At 48.1% G+C, this 24485-nt stretch overlaps 1 protein-coding gene across 2 annotated transcripts in view; it reads right to left on the bottom strand.

Moving 5' to 3' along the window:
- The window catches only part of dnm3b (dynamin 3b), a 45573-nt gene that overhangs the window by 13388 nt on the left and 7700 nt on the right, over positions 1–24485 (bottom strand). The window contains exons 5-15 of one of the 2 annotated variants that reach the window (XM_084120641.1): positions 17881–18084; positions 15841–15939; positions 10391–10551; positions 10112–10254; positions 6978–7113; positions 6823–6890; positions 6495–6633; positions 4123–4209; positions 3932–4002; positions 3746–3797; positions 552–560 (exon numbers count right to left, since the gene is read on the bottom strand). In XM_084120641.1, the coding sequence (XP_083976767.1) occupies positions 552–560; positions 3746–3797; positions 3932–4002; positions 4123–4209; positions 6495–6633; positions 6823–6890; positions 6978–7113; positions 10112–10254; positions 10391–10551; positions 15841–15939; positions 17881–18084 (1169 nt within the window). The remainder of the gene's footprint in view (positions 1–551; positions 561–3745; positions 3798–3931; positions 4003–4122; positions 4210–6494; positions 6634–6822; positions 6891–6977; positions 7114–10111; positions 10255–10390; positions 10552–15840; positions 15940–17880; positions 18085–24485) is intronic. The other variant, XM_084120642.1, reaches the window with a different exon arrangement.

Raw genomic sequence — 24485 nt, 5'->3', positions numbered from 1 at the left:
GCATAAAATATTCTGTGAAATGCATCTTTTGATTTTAAATCATATTTGATGCTTCAGATGTTCCATTTCTCTGAAAGTAGAAATGCAAATATATATTTTATTACTGATTAATCCATTCTGGTGTGAATGGGAAAAATAAGAAAAGCCCATTCTTAATTCACTGTATAATTATTGTTAATAATTGACAACAGGCTCCTGAATTCTTGAAAAATAATCCTAATGATAATAATAATACTAATAATACTAATGTGTGTAACGTCAGGTCTACGCTGTGTGTGTGACGTCAGGTCTACGCTGTAAGAGGCAGTACAACATTACTAACACACAGAGCACAGCACTGTGTGTGAGAGAGAGCCATGGGAATGGCAATGAGAAAAATAACACACAAAGGTGACGTCACGCTAAATTAAATGAGGAAACATACAGGATTGAGTGAGATAAAACTTTGTGAATGCTGTTGTAATGATGCATCAACAACCCCAGAGGAGTTTCTATCTCTCATCACAGTCACAGTCTATGAGACAGAGCAGAAATAACACAGGCGCTCTTACCTGGAGCTCCTGAGGGAAAAGACAACAGCTCGTCATGCAGGAGCCGTCGTTCACACAGGAGGGAGGTGAAGAAAACATGACACGTGTTTTTCAGAACAGAAACACACAAAAATTAAAATGTCCATAACATAATCAAAACCGAAGTACATTTATCCTGCAGTGGATAAATGAAGGTAATAGAAGCAGAAAGAAAGTCAAAGCCACATCAAACAGCAGCAAAAAACTAAACAGCATTAATATATGGAGTGTCATAAACATAGTTCTGCCATGACAACTCTCTGAGTGTTTGGCAAGGTAATGGATATATGACAATGGTGATAGGTATGGTCTTGGCGGAATAGAGCTGCTACACTGCTGCTGCTGCTGCTGTTATTGCTGCTGCTGCTGCTGCTGTTATTGCTGCTGCTGCTGTTATTATTGCTGCTGCTGCTGCTGCTGCTGTTATTGCTGCTGTTGTTGCTGTTATTGCTGCTGCTGCTGTTATTGCTGCTGCTGCTGCTGCTGCTGCTGCTGCTGATATTGCTGCTGCTGCTGTTACTGCTGCTGCTGCTGTTACTGCTGCTGCTGCTGCTGCTGATATTGCTGCTGCTGCTGTTACTGCTGCTGCTGCTGTTACTGCTGCTGCTGCTGCTGCTGATATTGCTGCTGCTGCTGTTATTGCTGCTGCTGCTGTTATTACTGCTGTTACTGTTATTACTGCTGCTGCTGTTATTACTGCTGCTGCTGGTATTGCTGCTGCTGTTATTGTTGCTGTTATTGTTGCTGTTATTACTGCTGCTGCTGCTGCTGTTATTGTTGCTGTTATTACTTCTGCTGCTGCTGCTGATATTGCTGCTGCTGCTGCTGCTGCTGTTATTGCTGCTGTTGTTGTTGTTGCTGTTATCGCTGTTGAGTATTGCTGCTGTTATTGCTGCTGCTGCTGTTATTACTGCTGTTACTGTTATTACTGCTGCTGCTGCTGTTATTGCTGCTGCTGTTATTACTGCTGCTGCTGTTATTGCTGCTGCTGCTACTGCTGTTATTGCTGCTACTGCTGCTGTTATTACTGCTGCTGCTGTTATTACTGCTGCTGCTGGTATTGCTGCTGCTGTTATTGTTGCTGTTATTACTACTGCTGCTGCTGCTGTTGTTATTACTGCTGCTGCTGCTGCTATTACTGCTGCTGCTGTTATTGCTGCTGCTGCTACTGCTGTTATTGCTGCTGCTGCTGTTATTACTGCTGCTGCTGCTGCTGCTGCTGCTGTTATTACTGCTGCTGCTGCTATTACTGCTGCTGCTGTTATTGCTGCTGCTGCTACTGCTGTTATTGCTGCTGCTGCTGCTGTTGTTATTACTGCTGCTACTGCTATTACTGCTGCTGCTGCTGCTGTTATTGCTGCTGCTGCTACTGCTGTTATTGCTGCTGCTGCTGTTGTTATTACTGCTGCTACTGCTGCTGTTATTACTGCTGCTGCTGCTGTTATTACCGCTGCTGTTATTGCTGCTGCTGTTATTACTGCTGCTGCTGTTATTGCTGCTGCTGCTGCTGTTATTACTGCTGCTGCTGTTATTACTGCTGCTGCTGCTGCTGTTATTACTGCTGCTGCTGCTGCTGTTATTACTGCTGCTGCTGTTATTACTACTGCTGCTGCTGCTGCTATTACTGCTGCTGTTATTGCTGCTGCTACTGCTGCTGCTGTTATTACTGCTGCTGCTGCTGCTGTTATTGCTGCTGCTGCTGTTATTGCTGTTGCTATTATTACTGCTGCTGCTGCTGTTATTGCTGCTGCTGCTGCTACTGCTGTTATTGCTGCTACTGCTGCTGTTATTGCTGCTGCTACTGCTGTTATTGCTGCTACTGCTGCTGTTATTACTGCTGCTGCTGTTATTGCTGCTGTTGCTACTGCTGTTATTACTGCTGCTGCTGTTATTGCTGCTGCTGCTACTGCTGTTATTGCTGCTACTGCTACTGTTATTACTGCTACTGCTGTTATTGCTGCTACTGCTGCTGTTATTACTGCTGCTGCTGTTATTACTGCTACTGCTGTTATTGCTGCTACTGCTGCTGTTATTACTGCTGCTGCTGTTATTGCTGCTGCTGCTGCTGTTATTATTGCTGCTACTACTGCTGTTATTACTGCTGCTGCTGCTGTTATTACTGCTGCTGCTGTTATTGCTGCTGCTGCTGTTATTACTGCTGCTGCTGTTATTGCTGCTGCTGCTGTTATTACTGCTGTTATTGCTGCTGCTGCTGTTATTGCTGCTGCTGCTGCTGTTATTGCTGCTGCTACTGCTGTTATTACTGCTGCTGCTACTGCTGCTGCTGCTGTTATTGCTGCTGCTGCTGCTACTGCTGTTATTGCTGCTACTGCTATTACTGCTACTGCTGTTATTGCTGCTGCTGTTATTACTGCTGCTGCTGTTATTACTGCTGTTATTGCTGCTGCTGCTGCTGTTATTGCTGCTGCTACTGCTGTTATTACTGCTGCTGCTACTGCTGCTGCTGCTGTTATTGCTGCTGCTGCTGCTACTGCTGTTATTGCTGCTACTGCTATTACTGCTACTGCTGTTATTGCTGCTGCTGTTATTACTGCTGCTGCTGTTATTACTGCTGTTATTGCTGCTGCTGCTGCTGTTATTGCTGCTGCTGCTGCTACTGCTGTTATTGCTGCTACTGCTATTACTGCTACTGCTGTTATTGCTGCTGCTGTTATTACTGCTGCTGCTGTTATTACTGCTGTTATTGCTGCTGCTGCTGCTGTTATTACTGCTGCTGCTGTTATTACTGCTGTTATTGCTGCTGCTGCTGTTATTGCTGCTGTTATTGCTGCTACTGCTGCTATTACTGCTGCTGTTATTACTGCTGCTACTGCTGCTGTTATTACTGCTGCTGCTGCTGTTATTAGCAAGTAAGACATGCTGCTGCTGTACAATATAGCATACATTATTTACCCATAGCATTACCAGTAGCATATCTATACAGGTGGAGCTGGGGAAGGTGAAGGGTTTCTGAAAGCACACTGCAAACTACTACAGCAAATGCCGACCACATATTTGAAAGTTAAGATATAGTAGGAGCCAATCAGCTGTGCCCTATAGAGAATGATGTGATTGCAAGCAGAATGAGTTAAGGACCTGTCAGCCTGCACCATCTAGAGTTTCATGACAGAACTTTGTATATGGCCTTCACAAATGCACATTTTGGACACACTGACCTGGTTTCCAGCAGAACTCTTCTTGTTTGCTTGGTTACTTCGCTGCTGAGCACTGATAGAGAGGGAGAGAAAGCAATGGTGAATATGACATAAAGATGAAACATTTAATATCTAATATGTATGTTTTTGCAATCAGAACGTGTCTAAGCATGTGCTCAGACAAACATTTCCTGGTGTTGTACATACTTCGCAAAGCCAATGAAATCCTCGTGGTTGGTGTTAATGTATGCGAGCTGAACGTCAATAAGCAGCAAAACCTGCAGAGACATACAGATGCACATACAGTGTTTGCACAAACAGTACAGAGTAGTAATCTCATTACAGAGCCGTAATCTCATTATATGCCCTGCGTTCACAGATATCCAGGCATATCGTACCTGCTCTTTGGCTTTGCTCTCTCTGTCACGGATATGAGTTGTGACAATCCGCTCTGTTTCCTCTCGCAGGGTTGGGAAAGAATCCAGCTGAATATGCAGAAAATAAAAAATACAATATTAAAAATCTGACCAATAGTTTTAGGATTAGTGGCTGCATGTCATAGTACTAAACTACACTGCAACAGTGTTACCAAACCAGTGTGATGGCTTTGCTTGTCAAACACACCTCCGTTAAGTTGTTACTCAGTGGAGATCTGGCTCTGCACAAGATTACTGTATGACGTGAAATATAGTGCACGATAATTATATGGACTACTGTGATGATAATGTCAAGACCCCAATATACGAAGAACAATATACTTCTAGAACTTGTGTGGTTCATTTCTTCTGTTCAGTCGGTCGAGGTCAGATGAGAGAAAGAACATGAACACACTGGAGAGACGCTTTATAGTAGAAACTGATGTTGTAACTAATTGTAAGCGACATGATTGATCTGGATTGCCCTTGTTGTGCTAGCATTGGGTTGACGAGAATGACATTTGTGCCTTTGTTTTATTACAGTTGAAGATCAACATGACAGTCACACCTGAACCAGTTAACCAAGGTGTTCAGGTGACTTGAAAACAACAGCAGCTGTCTTCTGAAGCAGGTTTGGAAAAGGAGTCAGCAGATCTTCAGGAGCAGGGTTAGAGACCCCTGCTCTAAACACAGTCCCAAGCACAATATGTTGTCCTCCCACCAGTCAGACTGTTCAGTTCACACACTGTCCCCTATTCCACACTCTTGAGTCACAGTTTAAAGTCAAGGGATCCCCTACTGTTGGGTTCTGTAGAGTGAGCTCATCCTCCCCTTCTTCCTGTGCTGCAGAAATTTTATCAGGTGTTCAAATACTTATTTGCAGCTGTATCATACAAATAAATAGTTAAAAAATCATACATTGTGATTTCTGGATTTTTTTTTAGATGATGTCTCTCACAGTGGACATGCACCTACGATGACAATTTCAGACCCCTCCATGATTTCTAAGTGGGAGAACTTGCAAAATAGCAGGGTGTTCAAATACTTATTTTCCTCACTGTATGTTTTATAAGCTGGTCACTGCATGGGAAGTGGGAGAGCCTGTGGACCAGCTACACCAGCTCTGTTTTTCTTTAAAACAACATAACTATGCTGGTCCACCAGCTAGACTAGCACTATACCAGAATAAACCAGCTGGTTTATGCAGGGATCTCTGCTGTTGCAAACATGTAGCAACTTTAAATCATACTGTCGAAGATAATGCTGCCAGTTGTTCCCAAATGGATCATTTGGATAATAAAGCATGGTATTCAGTTGCAACATCATCCACTTGGTTTAACAGAGTTCTTCCCCATTGTGGTTTGATTTTCTTGTATCTAAGAAAGACACAAAGTCGCACGCAATTTTGGATGTGAGACGGTTGAATTTCACTATTATGAAATGGTGTGTCTGAATACTGACGCTAGATGCTCTGACGACAGATCAGAAAGATGCCTGAAGGAGGCATATGTTCATATTCAGATTGTGCAGAGGCACAGGCAAATTCTGACATCGGCCTTCAAGGGCAAGGCAGTCTTTCCATTTAAGCTTTCAGATTCTTTCACAAAGAGTATGACGCAGCACAAGCCCGTCTGGGGCTCCAGGGCATCCGCATGTTGAATTCTCCACAACCGGTTGGCGGCAGTCCGTTCAAACCAACTGGCTACGTAACACTGGCTACGTAACACGTAACTTAGTTTTATAAAGGATTTGGGTCTGAGAGTCTTCCTTGAAAAGTGCGTCTCCATTCTGTGTTCAGTCGAGCCCAGTCCCGCTCACAGGGATCTTCTCAGGTGTGGTCGCCATGTAAATAACAACAGATTTGGGAAATTTCGGGAGGGCAGAAGTGGACTAGTTTACTTCAGCAAGACTGCCCTCATTAGTTTCTCCTTTCACTCCTGTCCCTTCTTGTAGACGAGTGGATTTCTTCCAGTCAAAAGTTGCTTCACAATATCCATGTTTGTGTTCTATGGAAGTCAATGTTAGTGACATGGGGATGAGTAAATAAAGATGCAGTTTATTACTTGAATGTGTTGAACTTCACTGGTGGTTCCTCACTGAGCAATACGAACAATGAAGAATGATGAAGAAAAGTGAGGTTATTTCTGAGAAAAGAGCCTGCAGCATTTGAGATACACACACTTGACCCATTGGATGGCATTTAAACAGCAACACAAGTGAACACATCCTCTTTGTGGCTGCTGTATATACCAGAGCTCCTTCTATATCAGTCATAGGTCAGGGTAGCTCCGGTCCTTGATGCTGATTGGTCAGGACAGCTGTGTTATATTCAGTAGCAGCCGTGACTTGTTTACCTTATTGGAGCACTGACGGACTGTGTTGATCAGCTCCTGAACCACCAGGTCAATGCATTTAATACACGGCTCCTTTATCTTCACAACCTGCTTCTTCACGATCGCCTCAAAGGCCATGTCTGGAGTGAACAAACCCGTCCTGCGTCACAAACAACAGAATTATGCTCAAGTTCCCACAGCACTGCTAAAAACACCAGGGCCCTCACTTATAGTACACATCCATGGATCTACAATAAAAGTGAGGAACTAAAGAGGATTTGTGACAGGTCATGCATACTCGATCTCAACGCGCTCAATCAACATATGAACGAGTAAAACAAACTCTCACCTGATGCCATGAATGTTCTTAATGGCGTAGCTGATTTCACGACGCATTTCCTTCTCATCGCACTCCATCTGTGTCACAGAACACAAGAAAACTTTGGATGAAGAAGTAAGAAAATGCGAAACCGTCATGTGTAGAGTGCGTGTGCTAACACCTGCCTTGACCAGCTCAAACGGGAAGCGCTCGTGGAAGATGCGGTTGATCTTGGCTCCACCCGACAGCTCAACGGTGTCCACCTGATCGCCAGAGCCTTCGATGCGCTTCTCAAAGTCCACCGAGAACTGCTGAACCATCCTGTCACAAACACAAACAGACATCTGCAACTTCTGTCTGAGTGTCCTGACATACCCATGTGTGTCTGATCTGTTCATAGAGCCGCTCTGCTGTGACTGAACTGACTCACTAATAAACATGCATGCAAAGAGAAACTTAACTCGAATATAGTTAATATAACTCAAATTATGAAAGGAAATGGATACTGGCAAGTAAAGCTAACTGAAAGAAAAAGCTGGCGATCCCATTTACGAGACGTACCCTCTTGAGCATAGAGGACAGTGATGACCGTCCAATTCAACTAAAGTGATATTCTGAGCTTCAGTTGTACAGCGGAAAACAGGCATCTGTCATGTGATTCAGGTTCACTAGTTAAGACGCGGCAATGCTGTATGTACATCTTGACTAAAACACGCTGTGACAACTACAACAATTTGAACTTGTATGAGACAGTCATGCATTGGCTCAGATGGGTTAGAGACATGTACTTTGGTTGATTTAATGATCGTAAAACATATTTCTTGTATCATACTGTATGTCTTTAGATCAAAGAATGAACCAAATTACAAAATACAACTCTTTTATTTTCACTTGCTGTAACCTTTCTTACACTCCCATTAACCTATATTATTACACAGCTCTGTGGACTGGTTGATTCTGACTGGTCAGTCGCACCATCCAGCAGTTTATTATTCTCTGAAAACAGAAACACAGGCTCATCCGGGTCACTGAAGTCAACAGCGCTACATGCTTACTAGGACATACCTGTCAAGTATCCCGTTTTGGCCGGAAAAGTCTCGTATTTTACCCTTCTTTCCCGCCGTCCTCCCGTATTAGTATTTTCCCGTAAATCTCCCGTATTTTAACCTGCGTTATTAAAAAATAATAATACCCCGGGCCCGGGCGGAGTAAAAAAAACAAAAACATTCCCAATCTGAGCTCTGTCACTAGCCTCGCGATAACTGCCCCCTGCAGTAGCCTACTACAGGTACTGTAGGTGGCAGTTGTCGCGAGGTTAGTGTGTGAGGTCAGATGATGAGTGACAATGCAAAAAAAATTAAAAAATAAATAAAAACAGACGGATGATGGACACTACGACAGAGACGGAAGGCACTCCTGCCAAAAAACCAAAACCCTCATGTAAGTACCGCGAATGCAAAGTCTGCAACAAATTTGTACAATAACTCACTAAAAGAGTAAAGAAAAGTTATGTGAAATGAAAAGAAAACCTGTAAAAGAAAAGCAATATGACATGAAAAGATTGTGTGGAATGAAAATAAAATGTAAATGTAAAGACAAGCAATGTTAAATGAACAGAAAATATGCAAATAAGCCTTTAAATAAATGCTCTTCATATATACCCTTTTGTGTTTTCATTTAGGCTATAATGAATGTTCACAGCATGTCAATGTCAACAAAGGTAGGCCTATCATTGGCTTTATGCACAGCTGCACTACTTCCTGAACGTCAGCCAGCTCCTTTGTTTCCTGTCTGCCATTATTGGACAAACTGATTAATCCAGGTGTGTCTGACCTCAGTAGTCACAACAACAATAATCAGACACACCTGGATTAATCAGTTTGTCCAATAATGGCAGACAGGAAACAAAGGAGCTGGCTGACGTTCAGGAAATAGTGCAGCTGTGCATAAAGCCAATTGTAGTTTATAAGTGGTTTTAGCTTTCTTGTACACCTGTCTTAAAATGTAAGGGATACTGGAGCTTGGTTGGGGTGGTGGGACTGCTTGCGGTGGGCGCAGGAAAATTTCCCTTATTTTCAAATCCAAAACTTGACAGGTATGTACTAGGAGCATTTTTTCTTCGTGGTAGTTTTGCTTTTGGTGAGCTGGTAAACTATTAAAACTCAGTCAAATCAATTTTTTGTGTACAGTTATTTAATTATGCCATCCAGTATCGTGGACTCGCTCTCTCTTGTTTCATAGAAACGCAGCTGCTGCCATTTTGTGACTATTGTTTTGTTCACTGTTGGATTATAAGATACAAACAAGTACGATTTTAAAACAGTTTAATCTGAAATCAATATCTCTTATCTCCATAATTATTTATGTGGTGAAATGCTGTGTAATAAGTGGAATGACTGTATACCGTATCTCTTAAATGTCCGTCTAGTTTGAACTTGCCGCTGAAACTGTTCTCTCCACGGAAGCTTTGCGTTTAAAGACCTAATAAAATATTTCAACTCAGATCAATATTTTGTGTCTAATTATTTACTTATGTGGCAAGTAGCCGTGTAATAAGCGGGATAATGTACACACCGGTTGTTATCTCAGAATAAACCCCTTCAGGCTGATGCAAGACCTGATCCTGATCACCCTGTCGAGGGTTGATTCTGAGATAACAACCGGCTGGATGTACATTATCTCTTACTTAAACTGTCATGTGAGCTATTGATGAGATTTTAGCATGGCTGCATCACCAACAACAGCAGCATAAAACAATGACTAAATAGATATTGCTTCACATTATTTCCGATCTAATAAGTGACATCAACTGAAAAGTGAAGTCATTCAGAGGTTTGAGTGTTTCCTTCAGTATGCCATTCACTGATGAATCCAGTTGATTTCATATGGACTGTAAACCCAGCTAACAAAAATGCATTCTAAGAACGTTTTGTTAACATTCCAATTTAGTTATGAAAAAGTTACTTTTGAATGTTCTCTGATCATTCTGAAACAAGTAGTAAAAAAAAAAATATATATATGATCTCATAGCAAACGAGCGTTCGCTGTTTGCTATGAGAGGCGGAGGAGTCGAGAGTCGAGCTGTGAGCGGCGAGCGTTCGCTGTTCGCTATGAGAGGCTGAGGAGACGAGAGTCGAGTCGAGCTGTGAGAGTCGAAAGTCGAGCGTTCGCTGTTCGCTATGAGAGGCGGAGGAGTCGAGAGTCGAGGCACTCACTGCAGCAGGACTTTGGTCTTAGCTCAGCAGAAACGCTCTGTTAGCGTCACTGGCAGACCCTGTGAGCTGTGAGAGGCGGTCAGGTCAAGAGTCGAGGCACTCACTGCAGCAGGGCTTTGGTCTTGCGCGAAGGGTCGTCGGGCCGGTAGTGACGGTACTCCTCTGCCTCCTTGTCCAGCGCCAGCAGCTGCGACTGCAGTTTACTGCGGAAGGCCGGCAGAGTGTCCCGGATGTGGTTGGTCAGTTGCTGTCAAACACAAATTAACGGTTACATAGGAGGCTTTGCATTGCAACTAAAAGTCAAGAGCATATAATCAGGTTATAAATGGTGTTCTGATTCAGAGCAGTTCTTCAGCATCTGGTGACACTGACCGCAGCCGTACCTGATTGAGGACCTTCTGCAGGTGTGGCGTTCCCATGCTGTCCGCCAGGTGCCTGTAGGATGGGTGAGAGAGGAAGAACTTTCTCTCTGCTGCCAGAGCCGTTTTGATGTCCTTCTTCCCGTCAATGTCTTTCTGACTGCGGTTCACCACCCCAATATAACCTGTGGGATCAGACAGACACTGCTCATGTATTTACTGCCTGTCTCACTAAAAGCACTAGGCAAACATGCACACAGAATCTGTGCTGAAAGGATTGGCATGTGGTTAGATTAGGATGCAGCAGACTGTACTTGACTGTAGAGAATCACTCTGTGATCCAGACACCTCCATCAGCTGGTGAAGAGCCGTGAGATCAACCGCTGGAGATACGCCTGCATATAACGCCCTCTCCATCAGTTGATCATCAAATACCATTACTCAGGCGTTTGAAAAGAATAACGGTGAGTGAATCTAATACTTACACCGCAGTTTTAGCACACTTAGCCCAGACTAAACTGGAGAGTGGACAAGATGTAAGTGTTTGGGCTGAAATCACACAAGCGTTTAGTGAATTCACCCCAGAAAGAGACACCGAGAGGCTGTGATGGCTTGCGATGTAGCCTACAGGCTACATTTTATCATTTTAGAACAAGAAACCATGAGCCGTTTTTCCACACTTGGGCCAAAAGCGAGCTGCTAGTGTGTGCCAGGACCAGTCGTGTTTCCACTGTCACTTCCGGGGCTTGAACGGCCCTCGTCAGGGCTTCCTCAGGACCAACGGCCAGGGCTTTTTGGCCCGCTGAATACCTTGGTCCAAAGCGGGCCAACTGGGGCTTGAGGAGAGATCATGAACAGAGTTTACCTGAGCCAGGAGACGGTCAACACCGCTGCTCATTTCCCATGTTATTATATCAGACGACCAGCTAACTTCAACATTTAAGACATTTTAATCAATTTACAGCTTAAAACTCACTTTCAGATACCAGGGAGAGTTTGAAATAAGTGAAGTTCACAACATAATTTCGGGAGGAGTGAACCCATCTAATCTTTCAATTAACTGCCGGAGCAAATAAGCAGCCGCTCACCTTGCTCTGGCATCAGCTGTTCTGGCATTGCACCCCACCCACTTCCCCACATAATTATTTGGCTCGATGCGCTGCTTGCTACCTTTCTGCTCTACCCGTCTACAGAAATCAACGTCTTTTTAAATTTACTGTAATGGCGATTGATTCAACCCTTTTTCTTGTGGCTTTCTTTTTATAAAGCTATAAAATAGCACTATAGCTCCCATTTAGCTATATCCAGATCTCAAACTTACCACCAGAATATTCTGCCACATGGAAACTGAACAATTTAATGTTGATTAAAATCTCCAGTCGTCATCGTCAACCTTGACACGCTTCTCATTCGCCTCATCGAGGCTCTCTCATTGGCCAGCAGCGAGATGCGTCAAATTTATTTAAAATAAATTGCTTCCTACAAGTGACACTGCCGCAGCAGTACCCATTAAGTCCTCGTCTTCATTAGACCATGCTTTTCCAAATACAGCTCCCGAAGGAGCAACTCTTGACCAACACTGCCATACTCAAGTTGATAAATGCAACAGCAAGAAATGTCCAAGAGTAAAGCACCTGAAATTCTCCAACAGCTCCCCAGAAGCCTCCCCCAAGCCCCAGTGACTACAGTGCCGATTCAAGCTTCCGCCAGAGTCCAGCTACTATTGCCCCTTTCCTCATATCTTTGTCGTTATTCTTCTTACTTCTTTTAGGGGGGTTCGACTGTACTAAAACTGAATCTTCAATTGGAACTACCGCCACCAGTTTTGACTGTCTATTCCAGCTTGCTGTCCTAAATCTAATTAGTACTTTTTGGGGGGTATATCCAAGCTCGAGTTGAAGCTGCTTCCTCGAGCCCCTCCACTGCGGACAGCAAGCCAAATACGCTTAACCTTATTAGCTTAAAGATTATATGGGCAAAGGAGCTTGTGAACTTCCTTACGATCCGATGGCAATTCTGATCACAATATGAAGCAGAAATATATCTATATAATAATAATAATAAAAATAATAATAAATGTAATTTATAATGCACTTTATATTTAAGTAAATCCCAAAGTGCTACATGATAAAAAAGGATAAAACAGGAAAAGGGGGGTTCAATCAAAAGCTCTCCTAAAAAGGTGGGTTTCAAGGCCTCGTTTAAAAGCATCCACAGTCTGTGGGTATATCTTATGCTAAAGGGTACTTATGCTAACCATTGTGAAAATAAATACACGTTTATAAAAATCTGGAGACTGCTTAAAGAACGTAGACAAATTGTGTACTTATTTGGTTTTGTGTTTTATCTGTCTCTTCCCTGGGTCTTGGTTGATACCGGACTAATGCATCCACAAATATGTCATAAAACGCTCACGAAACGCGGCACGCTCTTAGCCCTGGCTCGCACTGGCCCGACAGTGGAAACACAGCTTGAGGTCTGAGGCTATCGGCCCCGCACGGCACGCTCTTAGCCCTGGCTCGCACTGGCCCCACAGTGTAAACACAGCTTGAGGTCTGAGGCTATCGGCCCCGCACGGCACGCTCTTAGCCCTGGCTCGCACTGGCCCGACAGTGGAAACACAGCTTGAGGTCCGAGGCTATCGGCCCCGCACGGCACGCTCTTAGCCCTGGCTCGCACTGGCCCGACAGTGGAAACACAGCTTGAGGTCTGAGGCTATCGGCCCCGCACGGCACGCACTTAGCCCTGGCTCGCACTGGCCCGACAGTGGAAACACAGCTTCAGGTCCGAGGCTATCGGCCCCGCACGGCACGCTCTTAGCCCTGGCTCGCACTGGCCCGACAGTGGAAACACAGCTTGAGGTCTGAGGCTATTGGCCCCGCACGACACGCTCTTAGCCCTGGCTCGCACTGGCCCGACAGTGGAAACACAGCTTGAGGTCTGAGGCTATCGGCCCCGCACGGCACGCTCTTAGCCCTGGCTCGCACTGGCCCGACAGTGTAAACACAGCTTGAGGTCTGAGGCTATCGGCCCCGCACGGCACGCTCTTAGCCCTGGCTCGCACTGGCCCGACAGTGGAAACACAGCTTGAGGTCTGAGGCTATCGGCCCCGCACGGCACGCTCTTAGCCCTGGCTCGCACTGGCCCGACAGTGGAAACACAGCTTGAGGTTCGAGGCTATCGGCCCCGCACAGCACGCTCTTAGCCCTGGCTCGCACTGGCCCGACAGTGGAAACACAGCTTCAGGTCTGAGGCTATCGGCCCCGCACGGCACGCTCTTAGCCCTGGCTCGCACTGGCCCGACAGTGGAAACACAGCTTGAGGTCCGAGGCTATCGGCCCCGCACGGCACGCTCTTAGCCCTGGCTCGCACTGGCCCGACAGTGTAAACACAGCTTGAGGTCTGAGGCTATCGGCCCCGCACAGCATGCTCTTAGCCCTGGCTCGCACTGGCCTGACAGTGGAAACACAGCTTGAGGTCTGAGGCTATCGGCCCCGCACGGCACGCTCTTAGCCCTGGCTCGCACTGGCCTGACAGTGGAAACACAGCTTGAGGTCTGAGGCTATCGGCCCCGCACGGCACGCTCTTAGCCCTGGCTCGCACTGGCCCGACAGTGGAAACACAGCTTGAGGTTCGAGGCTATCGGCCCCGCACAGCACGCTCTTAGCCCTGGCTCGCACTGGCCCGACAGTGGAAACACAGCTTCAGGTCTGAGGCTATCGGCCCCGCACGGCACGCTCTTAGCCCTGGCTCGCACTGGCCCGACAGTGGAAACACAGCTTGAGGTCCGAGGCTATCGGCCCCGCACGGCACGCTCTTAGCCCTGGCTCGCACTGGCCCGACAGTGTAAACACAGCTTGAGGTCTGAGGCTATCGGCCCCGCACAGCATGCTCTTAGCCCTGGCTCGCACTGGCCTGACAGTGGAAACACAGCTTGAGGTCTGAGGCTATCGGCCCCGCACGGCACGCTCTTAGCCCTGGCTCGCACTGGCCTGACAGTGGAAACACAGCTTGAGGTCTGAGGCTATCGGCCCCGCACGGCACGCTCTTAGCCCTGGCTCGCACTGGCCCGACAGTGTAAACACAGCTTGAGGTCTGAGGCTATCGGCCCCGCACGGCACGCTCTTAGCCCTGGCTCGCACTGGCCCGACAGTGGAAAAGCAGCTTCAGGTCTGAGGCTATCGGCCCCGCACGGCACGCTCTTAGCCCTGGCTCGCACTGGCCCTACAGTGTAAACACAGCTTGAGGTCCGAGGCTATCGGCCCCGCACAGCACGCTCTTAGCCCTGGCTCGCACTGGCCTGACAGTGGAAACACAGCTTGAGGTCCGAGGCTATCGGCCCCGCACAGCACGCTCTTAGCCCTGGCTCGCACTGGCCTGACAGTGGAAACACAGCTTGAGGTTCGAGGCTATCGGCCCCGCACAGCACGCTCTTAGCCCTGGCTCGCACTGGCCCGACAGTGGAAACACAGCTTCAGGTCTGAGGCTATCGGCCCCGCACGGCACGCTCTTAGCCCTGGCTCGCACTGGCCCGACAGTGGAAACACAGCTTGAGGTCCGAGGCTATCGGCCCCGCACGGCACGCTCTTAGCCCTGGCTCGCACTGGCCCGACAGTGTAAACACAGCTTGAGGTCTGAGGCTATCGGCCCCGCACAGCATGCTCTTAGCCCTGGCTCGCACTGGCCTGACAGTGGAAACACAGCTTGAGGTCTGAGGCTATCGGCCCCGCACGGCACGCTCTTAGCCCTGGCTCGCACTGGCCTGACAGTGGAAACACAGCTTGAGGTCTGAGGCTATCGGCCCCGCACGGCACGCTCTTAGCCCTGGCTCGCACTGGCCCGACAGTGTAAACACAGCTTGAGGTCTGAGGCTATCGGCCCCGCACGGCACGCTCTTAGCCCTGGCTCGCACTGGCCCGACAGTGGAAAAGCAGCTTCAGGTCTGAGGCTATCGGCCCCGCACGGCACGCTCTTAGCCCTGGCTCGCACTGGCCCTACAGTGTAAACACAGCTTGAGGTCCGAGGCTATCGGCCCCGCACGGCACGCTCTTAGCCCTGGCTCGCACTGGCCCGACAGTGGAAACACAGCTTGAGGTCTGAGGCTATCGGCCCCGCACGGCACGCTCTTAGCCCTGGCTCGCACTGGCCCGACAGTGGAAACACAGCTTGAGGTCCGAGGCTATCGGCCCCGCACGGCACGCTCTTAGCCCTGGCTCGCACTGGCCCTACAGTGTAAACACAGCTTGAGGTCTGAGGCTATCGTCCCCGCACGGCACGCTCTTAGCCCTGGCTCGCACTGGCCCTACAGTGTAAACACAGCTTGAGGTCTGAGGCTATCGGCCCCGCACGGCACGCTCTTAGCCCTGGCTCGCACTGGCCCGACAGTGGAAAAGCAGCTAATGACATGAGGAAGGAAACATATCCACTAAAACTAGGGAAAAAAGACATCAGACGGGAAGAAAGATGGTTCTTACCCCTGCGTAGTGGCAGGAGCTTGTTCTCCAGAACGTCTCGAGCATCCGTGCCTTCATCCATCAGATCTAGTTTCGTGATCACACCGATCGTCCTCTGGCCTGTAAAGATGTACAATCAAGAGATCACATGACTTCTGTGTTGATTCAGCATACAACTAAAACCACTGTTCAGTCCTTTGTATCAGGTATTAATGCCTCTGTCTTACCAATAAACCACACAATAAGCCTTCATCTTATTGACTTAAACAAAGGAATTCATTTTGTAATTTTGTAAAATCAAGTAAGATACTCAACATGGGCCAGATTTACTAACAGCTTGTGTCCAGCGCAAACCCTCTTTTGGCATTATAAAACCTCTGTCAGGGTTTACTGAGGTCAACTGGTATCTGTGCCATTATTTATCACCCAGAAAAGCATGTCTAAACCCATTTAGGTCTTGACTTGCTTCGATAGTTGCTGTAGGAGGAACCGCAGAGCGTGTGATAGAAGAGAGAAAATCTTCTCCACTATGGCAAGCCGTTTTAACTTTTATTCATTCGCAGGATATGAATTCTTGATATAAACAATTACATTTTCACTAGTCACAATAATAGTTATTGATATCAGGAATTAGATTTCTACTAGTAACAATGGCAATTTTTGATATCAGGAATTAGATTTCTACAAGTAACAATGCTAATTCTTGATATCAACAGTTGAATTTCAACTAGTAAAAACTATAATTCTTGTATAATTCTATAATTCAGACTATATAATCTGTAATTGTATTTTCACTAGTGAAATGTCACAATAGGCTGCCATTCAAATTCAATTGTTGATATCAAGAATTGATTTCTTACTAGTTGAAATTCCAATTTCACATATCAGAAATACAATTCTTACTAGTAAAAACCTTTATTTTTGATATCAAGAATTCAATTGTCACTAGTTGAAATGTCTGTTTTTGATATCAACAATTGAATTGCTAATAGTAACAATGTTCATTTTTGATATCAATCATTTCATTTTCACTAGTGACACTGTTAATTTCTGATATCATGAATGTGATTGTTACTAGTAAGAAAGCCATTTTAGATATCTGAAATTATATTGATATCACAAATACATTTTCAGATATCAAACATGAAAATTTTTACTAGTAGCAATTAAATTGTTGATATCAAGATTAGACATTTCAACTAGTGACAACTGAATTATTGATATCAGGAATTCACATTTTTACTAGAAACAATGTAATTATTGATATCAAAAATGATATTTCTACTATCTCAACAACTCATATCCATATCCAACACTCATAATTCAATTGCTTGTTCTATGTGTCATGTGTTTGACTATGTACAGATGTACAGTATGTTCCTATTTATTCCCGTAGCCTCTTGGCCAGGTCATGTTTGTAAATGAGAAGTGGTTCTCAAACAGTTTACCTGGATAAATAAAGGTTAAATATCCTACGTGTTTAAATGTTAAAAGGGACGACAAAACTATTACAGATATCAAAAAATTTAAATTAAATTACAATTCCGAATACACATATCAGCTTTGTATTTCTTACTAGTAGAAATATAATTTTTTATATCAATAATTACATTGTTACTAGTAAAAATGCGAATTTCTAATATCAAAAATTTCCATTGTTACTAGTATAAGTATAATTCCTGATATCAATAACTGAAACTGAATTGTTGATATCAAGAATTCATTTCCTGGAAATGAATAAAAGTTAAAAGGGCTTGCCATACTCCACTCCTCTTCATTTATTCGGATTGCCAGCGGAAGACATTATCTGAACATGTCATTTGCCAAGCCACGTTATTTTTCATCTACATCCCCCGCACTATCATGGGCTCTGCCTGTTTGGGGCCCTACGCTCATGTGCCCTGTTCAGTGGATCTGTTCTCACGCACCCTGAGCCGTGTGTGTGTGTGTGTGTCAGTATCTCTCACGCACCCTGAGCCGTGTGTGTGTGTGTGTGTATCAGTATCTCTCACGCACCCTGAGCCGTGTGTGTGTGTGTGTGTGTCAGTATCTCTCACGCACCCTGAGGGTCGAGGTCTTTGGCCAGTTTGAGCGCGTCGGAGTTGGCCAGGTCCGTGTTGGCCGGGGTGACGGCCAGGATGAGGCAGCTCTCTCGGGAAATGAACTGCATGATCATGTCTCGGATCTGCTGCTCGATGTCCACCGGCTGGTCGCCCACCGGCACTTTAGTGATGCCAGGCAGGTCAATGAGAGTCAGATTCAGCACTGCACAGGGGGAAGAGGACAGACGGAGCGATGAAGAGTCGTGACCAGCAGAGACACTACTGAACACACACTGACAGTGTCAAGCTGGAACCTCAGAGCCACCATAACACGTGACAAACTACACATATAGACAGTCTTTGTCTAACCTCTGACAACTCAGTCAACCTGTACACTTCCCTAGATGAAAGATTAGTTATGTTTAGGGGTGTAACAATATATCGCAATACAAAAATGCATCAATATGTGTCGTGGATAGTGACAAAATGTATTGTATATAGTTCACCCAAAATGAAAATTACTGAGAAAGAAATTCAAGTTCTCTTACGAGAGGTTCTCTCGTATTGCGTAAGTAGCTTACGCTTCGGGAAAGTTCTCTTTCTTCGAGATCTGAAGCCAAAAAATTATCCTTAATTTTGCATTTATTGTCAACGCAGTGCAGCAGCAGGCAGACCAAAGCAAGCTGTATAAGCGTGCTCATTGGCTGCCAGGCGGCAACTGCTTAAGCCTATCAGTGAGCCCGGTGTGACGTCACACCCAATGAGGGCGCTTCGCGCCCTCCACACCCTTCTAACCGTCAAGAAGGGTGTGGCCAGTGTGTATATATTGCGGGCTCACAGGCTGAGTTCTGATTTTCTTGTCTTCAGCGAAGCTCTTCGCATCGCTGGATCTTGAGAAGCCGCCGCCGTCGAAACCAGCGACCAGCAAGCTTAGGACAGCGCCTGAGGAAGCCGGCCGCCCTTCGCCGCCTTCAGCCATCCGTGCCTGCTACGCTATCCGGCGACATATCCTTTTATTACTGCTGTGTGTGTTCGCCCTGCGACACACACTTTCTCTCACTGTTCTAAAAGAGCACGAGGCGTTTTTGTCAAAATACCTCGTTTTTCCTGCGGCTCGTGCCGCGCCCCGCTCAGCAACGGAGACCGCCACCTCTTCTGCGCTCTCTGCCTGGGCCGCGAGCACGCCGCCACCGCACTCTCTACGGGCGGCTGCCCCGAGTGCGAGGAACTTTCAATGTCGACCCTGCGGGCTCGACTTGAAGTTTTCGACCAAGCTGTCGCTCCGCCTGTCCCTGCCGGGCCGCGCAAGAAGAAGCGCCGCTCGCAGAGACCACCGGAGACTGTTGTGACTGAGGAGCTCGCCGGAACCTCTCCCTCGAGCTTCTCTCTCGCCCTCTCCGCCCCCCCTCCCGGCCGCTCAACCGCCGGCTCTCGCCCGCGCCGCCGCCGCGTCAGGGGATGAGGCGAATGAGATAAACACTCTCCCTCTGTTCGAGCCGCGCTACTGCGCCGCTCACAAGGGATGGCAGAAGCGGATGGTCTCGGAGCGAGCTTCCTCTCCCTCTGTTCGAGCCGCGCAAACTGCGCCGCTCACAAGGGATGGCAGAAGCGGACGGTCTTGGAGCTCTCTTTACGTTACAAGAAAGCTACTCCGTCCTCGCGCGTCACTCACCGGCGAAAAGGAGAACAGAGTGTTTTCGTCCCGCTGTGGCCGGACCTACCTCCATTTCTCAGTCCCCTCTTAAGTTCAGGCGACTGGAATTGTTCATATCGCAGTGTACGAGCCTGTTATAAATACACGCACGCCTGCAAGCAAACGCCGTCACAAGACATGACGCTCTGTTATATGCTCGCTCTAACCGAAAGCTATTGTATTCTCCCCTGTGGCTCAGTGGCGGAATCTTAGACTTTCGCGCCAGAGACCCGTGTTCGATCCCGGCTCTCGCGGCAGTTAATAATTTATGCTGTTCGCTTCTCCGAGCTCGCGGCCAGCTTTTCTTACATACAGAAAGCGAACCCGCTCTCCCCCTTGTTGGGCCGCGCAGATTGCGCCGTTCACAAGGGATAACAGAGCGGACGGTCACGAGCAACGTTCAGCGCGCGCGCGCCTCACTCACCGGCGAAAAGAGGAGAGAGAGTGTTTTAGTCCCGCTGTGGCCGGACAAACCGCCAATTCTCACACATTTCTCAGTCCCCTCTTAAGTTCAGGCGGCTGGAAATATTACTATTGCAGTAAACGAGCCTGTTTTATACACGCACGCCTGCAAACGAACATGAGGTCGCTCTCTTATATCTTCGCGCTAACTGAAAGGTAATGTGTTCTCCCCTGTGGTTCAGTGGCAGAATCATAGGCTTTCACGTTAGAGACCCGAGTTCGATCCCGGCTCTCGCGGCAGATAAAAATTTATGCTGTTCGCTTCTCCGAGCTCGCGGCCAGTTTTTCTTACTTACAGAAAATGAACCCGCCTCTCGTACCACTCCTACTCATGGTGCTCGAGTATTTATGAGCGTCTAAACACGAGGGAAGAAAAGACGGTTAAGTCCCGCTGCGGCTGGACCACTGTCAAAGCTTCATGCTCTGTCAGTCCCCGTTGCCACGGCTACTGCAGATGTTTACTTCGCAGTCATCGAGCCGGTATAGCTACCCGCTCGCCTGCGCGCAACCACCGTTCTCACGGCGACCCAGAGAAATCTCAAATGAGCATAATGTCTGGTTGCACGGCTCACGCCGTATGTGTTTCAAATGCAGTGAATGTGCCCACGTTTCCGTGTTCACCCCTGCACACAAGCACTATAAATCCCGTGTTTCTCACAGAGCCCACTCTCACAAAGCAGGCAGAAGCCGCTCGAGTGTTAAAAGTAGGTCACGTGTCCACCTCACCGTGCCCACACCTACTCACTGCCCGCTCTGTCACACGGCCTCTCACGACCGGTCATGTTTTAAATGTAAGTCCTGTGCCCGCCTTCGAGCGCTCACACATACTAACGAACATTTCGCCCCGACGCCGCCCTCGCGCGTCGCGCCTCACACTATATGTTCCCCGTCCAAGCCGCCGGGACACCGTGTGTAAAACGGCCAGCTATCGCTGCGTGCGATCCGCCGTATCTAAGCACCAAGAGCGCGCGCGCTGCGCCCACCCCTCTGTTTCGAGCTCTCGAGCCCGCGACGCGCGGCGATCAGAGCCCGGAGGCCATTCTGTCCCTGGCTTCACACTCTAAAGCGTGGGAAGCTATTCCAGGCGCATCAGAATGGGTGCTAAGCACAGTAAAAAAGGGCTATACTCTGCAGTTCGCTTGCCGCCCCCTGCGCTTTCGGCGCGTACCGAGACGAGAGTGAATGGAGAAGTAGCACATCTACTTCGAGCAGAAATAGCTACACTTCTGTGCAAAGGGGCTATAGAACCGGTTTCCCCTTCTATGAGCGAGTCGGGCTTTTACAGCCGTTATTTCCTCGTTCCCAAGAAGGACGGAGCTCTCAGACCAATTTTGGATCTAAGATGTTTGAACAAGGCTCTTATGAGAAGACCGTTCAAAATGCTCACAACCGGGCAAATTCTCGCGCAAATTCGCCCGAGGGACTGGTTTATATCTCTCGATCTAAAAGACGTGTACTTTCAGATCCAGATAATACCCCGTCACAGGCCATTCTTGAGATTCGCCTTCGACGGTCAGGTATATCAGTACACCGTCCTGCCTTTCGGCCTGTCGTTGGCACCCCGTACATTTACGAAGTGCATGGACACGGCTCTCGCTCCCCTGAGGGGTCGGGGAATGCGAATTCTGAACTACTTGGACGATTGGCTAATTCTAGCACAGTCAGAGGCCGAACTCCTCGCCCACAGAACAGTGCTTCTAAGCCACCTGGACAGCCTGGGGCTCACGGTCAACTGGACCAAGAGCTCATTAGTGCCCAGTCAATCAACCTCTTTTCTGGGTTTGGATCTGGACACTGTGGCAATGACGGCCCGCCTGTCGACACAGCGCGCGCGCTGCATTCGACACCTGGCCGCGTCCTTCCAGCCGGGCAGCACCGCACCTCTCAAGACATTTCAGAGGATGCTGGGTTGTATGGCTTCAGCTGCAGCAGTGCTTCAGCTGGGTCTGTTACGTATGCGCCCGCTACAACGCTGGCTGAATGCCCGAGTGCCTCACAGAGCCTGGGCTTCCGGCGGCATTCGAATCAGAGTGACTCAGAGCTGCGTTTTCAGCACTGAAGCCCTGGTTAGCAGCCGACTGGTACCAGCGGGGAGTGACAATGGGAGCCATCTCACACCGCAAAGTTATCTCGACGGACGCTTCCACTTCAGGTTGGGGCGCTCTTTCGAGGGCAAACCGGTCTTTGGCCTGTGGTCAGACCAGGAGAAATGCCTCCACATAAACTGTTTGGAGATGATAGCGGTCGAGAACGCGCTCAAGCGCTTCCTCCCATTCATACAGGATCACCATGTGCTAGTCCGCTCGGACAACATGTCCGTGGTATCCTATGTGATCCGACAGGGCGGTGTCAGATCCAGGAACCTGTGCAAGCTGACAGAACGCCTCTCGCTGAGAGCCGCGCACGTGCCGGGCCACCTGAATGTCGGTCCAGACAGACTGTCCAGAGACATCATTCCCCCGGGAGAATGGTCCCTGCAACCCCAGACAGTCCAGTTTCTCTGGCGCCTATTCGGCAGAGCGGAGGTCGACCTCTTTGCGTCGAGAGACAACGCTCATTGCCCGAAATTTTTCTCGAAAAGCGAGGACGCGCTGTCCCAGACCTGGCCCAGCCTCCCGCTGTACGCTTTTCCCCCGATCTCCCTGTTACCACAGGTTTTAACAAGGATCAGGGAAACACAGCACCCAGTGCTCCTTATAGCCCCGCGCTGGGAGAACCAGATTTGGTACCCAGAGCTGGTGAGGCTGTCGCACTCACCTCCATGGCCGATCCCGGTGAGAAAGGATCTCCTCTCTCAAGCCGGTGGGTCAATCTGGCATCCCCATCCGGAGCGATGGTCTCTGCATGCATGGGTAATCAACGGATACCCGTTGACCTGCCAGAAGGGGTCGTGAACACGATCACGCAGTCTAGAGCTCCCTCCACGAGACGGCTCTATGCGTCTAAGTGGTCTGTGTTCTCTAAATGGTGCGCTACTAAGAGCTTTGATCCACGCACATGTGGGGTTCCGCAAGTGCTCTCCTTCCTACAGGAGCTGTTGGAAAAGGGCAGGTCCCCTTCCACGCTCAAAGTGTATGTGGCGGCTATTGCAGCGTTCGCTGAGGCGACGCGCAGCCGGGCATTCGGAAGGAATGAGCTTATTATCCGTTTCCTCAGAGGAGCCAGGCGGATGAATCCCCGCGGCCCCCCTCGGTTCCTATCTGGGATCTGTCCTTGGTCCTGGAGGCCCTGAAGGCTTTTCCTTTTGAACCGCTTGAATCTGTGGATCCTAAGTACCTTTCGCTCAAAACCGTTTTTCTGATAGCTCTGTCTTCAGTAAAACGCGTGGGGGATCTGCACGCGCTATCTATTAGCCCTGCATGTCTTGAGTTCGGACCGAATGACTCTAAAGTCATTCTCAGACCGAGACACGGGTATATTCCCAAAGCGATTGGTACCCCCTTTAGGGCACAAATCATCTCCCTCTCGGCTCTGCCAATATCCGATAACGGGGACAGTGATAACCTCCTATGCCCTGTAAGGGCGCTGAGAGTTTACATCACGTGTTCCGCCGCATTCAGGCGGTCCGAGCAGCTCTTTGTTTCTTTTGGCGGACGCACCAAGGGTCTCGCCGCCTCGAAACAGCCTGCCCAGGTGGATAGTGGACGCGATTGCAGCAGCTTACGCCTCCAAACACCTGCAGTGTCCTTTGGGTGTCAGAGCCCACTCCATTAGAGGCATGGCCTCTTCGTGGGCCTGGTCCAGCGGAATTTCTATTCACGATATTTGTATGGCGGCGGGCTGGGCCTCCCCATCTACATTCGTGAGGTTTTATAACCTGGAAGTTCCCGCCCTGCAGGCTAAACTGTTATCAGTATAAGTGGCATGTATGCTGCCCAGTCGCTTATGCGCAGACTATGTCCACATACTGGTTAATTTTCTGGTTGGCACCAGGGGAAGGATTCTTTTCCACAAATAGACCAGTGTTTCTGCTCTATTCCCTTTCCCTATACGTGTTTATGCACTGTGTGGGCCCGCGCTGCCGGCCACACCATTTCCACTGATGTATACAGACCGGCTATGCCGCTCTATCATTTATGTGAAGTGAAGTGCTTAGTACAGGTGTGGGCCCGACCGGCCACCTGTTTCAACGTTATGTTTTTCCCCGGTCTCCCTGGGATTCATGTGTTGGATGCTCGGCGCGCACGGCGTTGACAATGGGTTCCCGAAGCGTAAGCTACTTACGCAATACGAGAGAACCTCTCGTAAGAGAACGTACTCGGATACCTAATGTAACCTCGGTTCTCTCTAGAAGAGGGAACGAGTATTGCGTAACCTGCCGTGACGCGCCACGAGCTTTTGCGCTTCAGACTATGAAAACCAGAACTCAGCCTGTGAGCCCGCAATATATACACACTGGCCACACCCTTCTTGACGGTTAGAAGGGTGTGGAGGGCGCGAAGCGCCCTCATTGGGTGTGACGTCACACC

Source organism: Abramis brama, assembly GCF_963993115.1.
Source record: "Abramis brama genome assembly, chromosome: 7".
NCBI lineage: Eukaryota > Metazoa > Chordata > Actinopteri > Cypriniformes > Leuciscidae > Abramis > Abramis brama.
The sequence above is the reverse complement of the archived record's forward strand: the minus strand, read 5'-3'. Positions and strand labels throughout refer to the sequence as shown.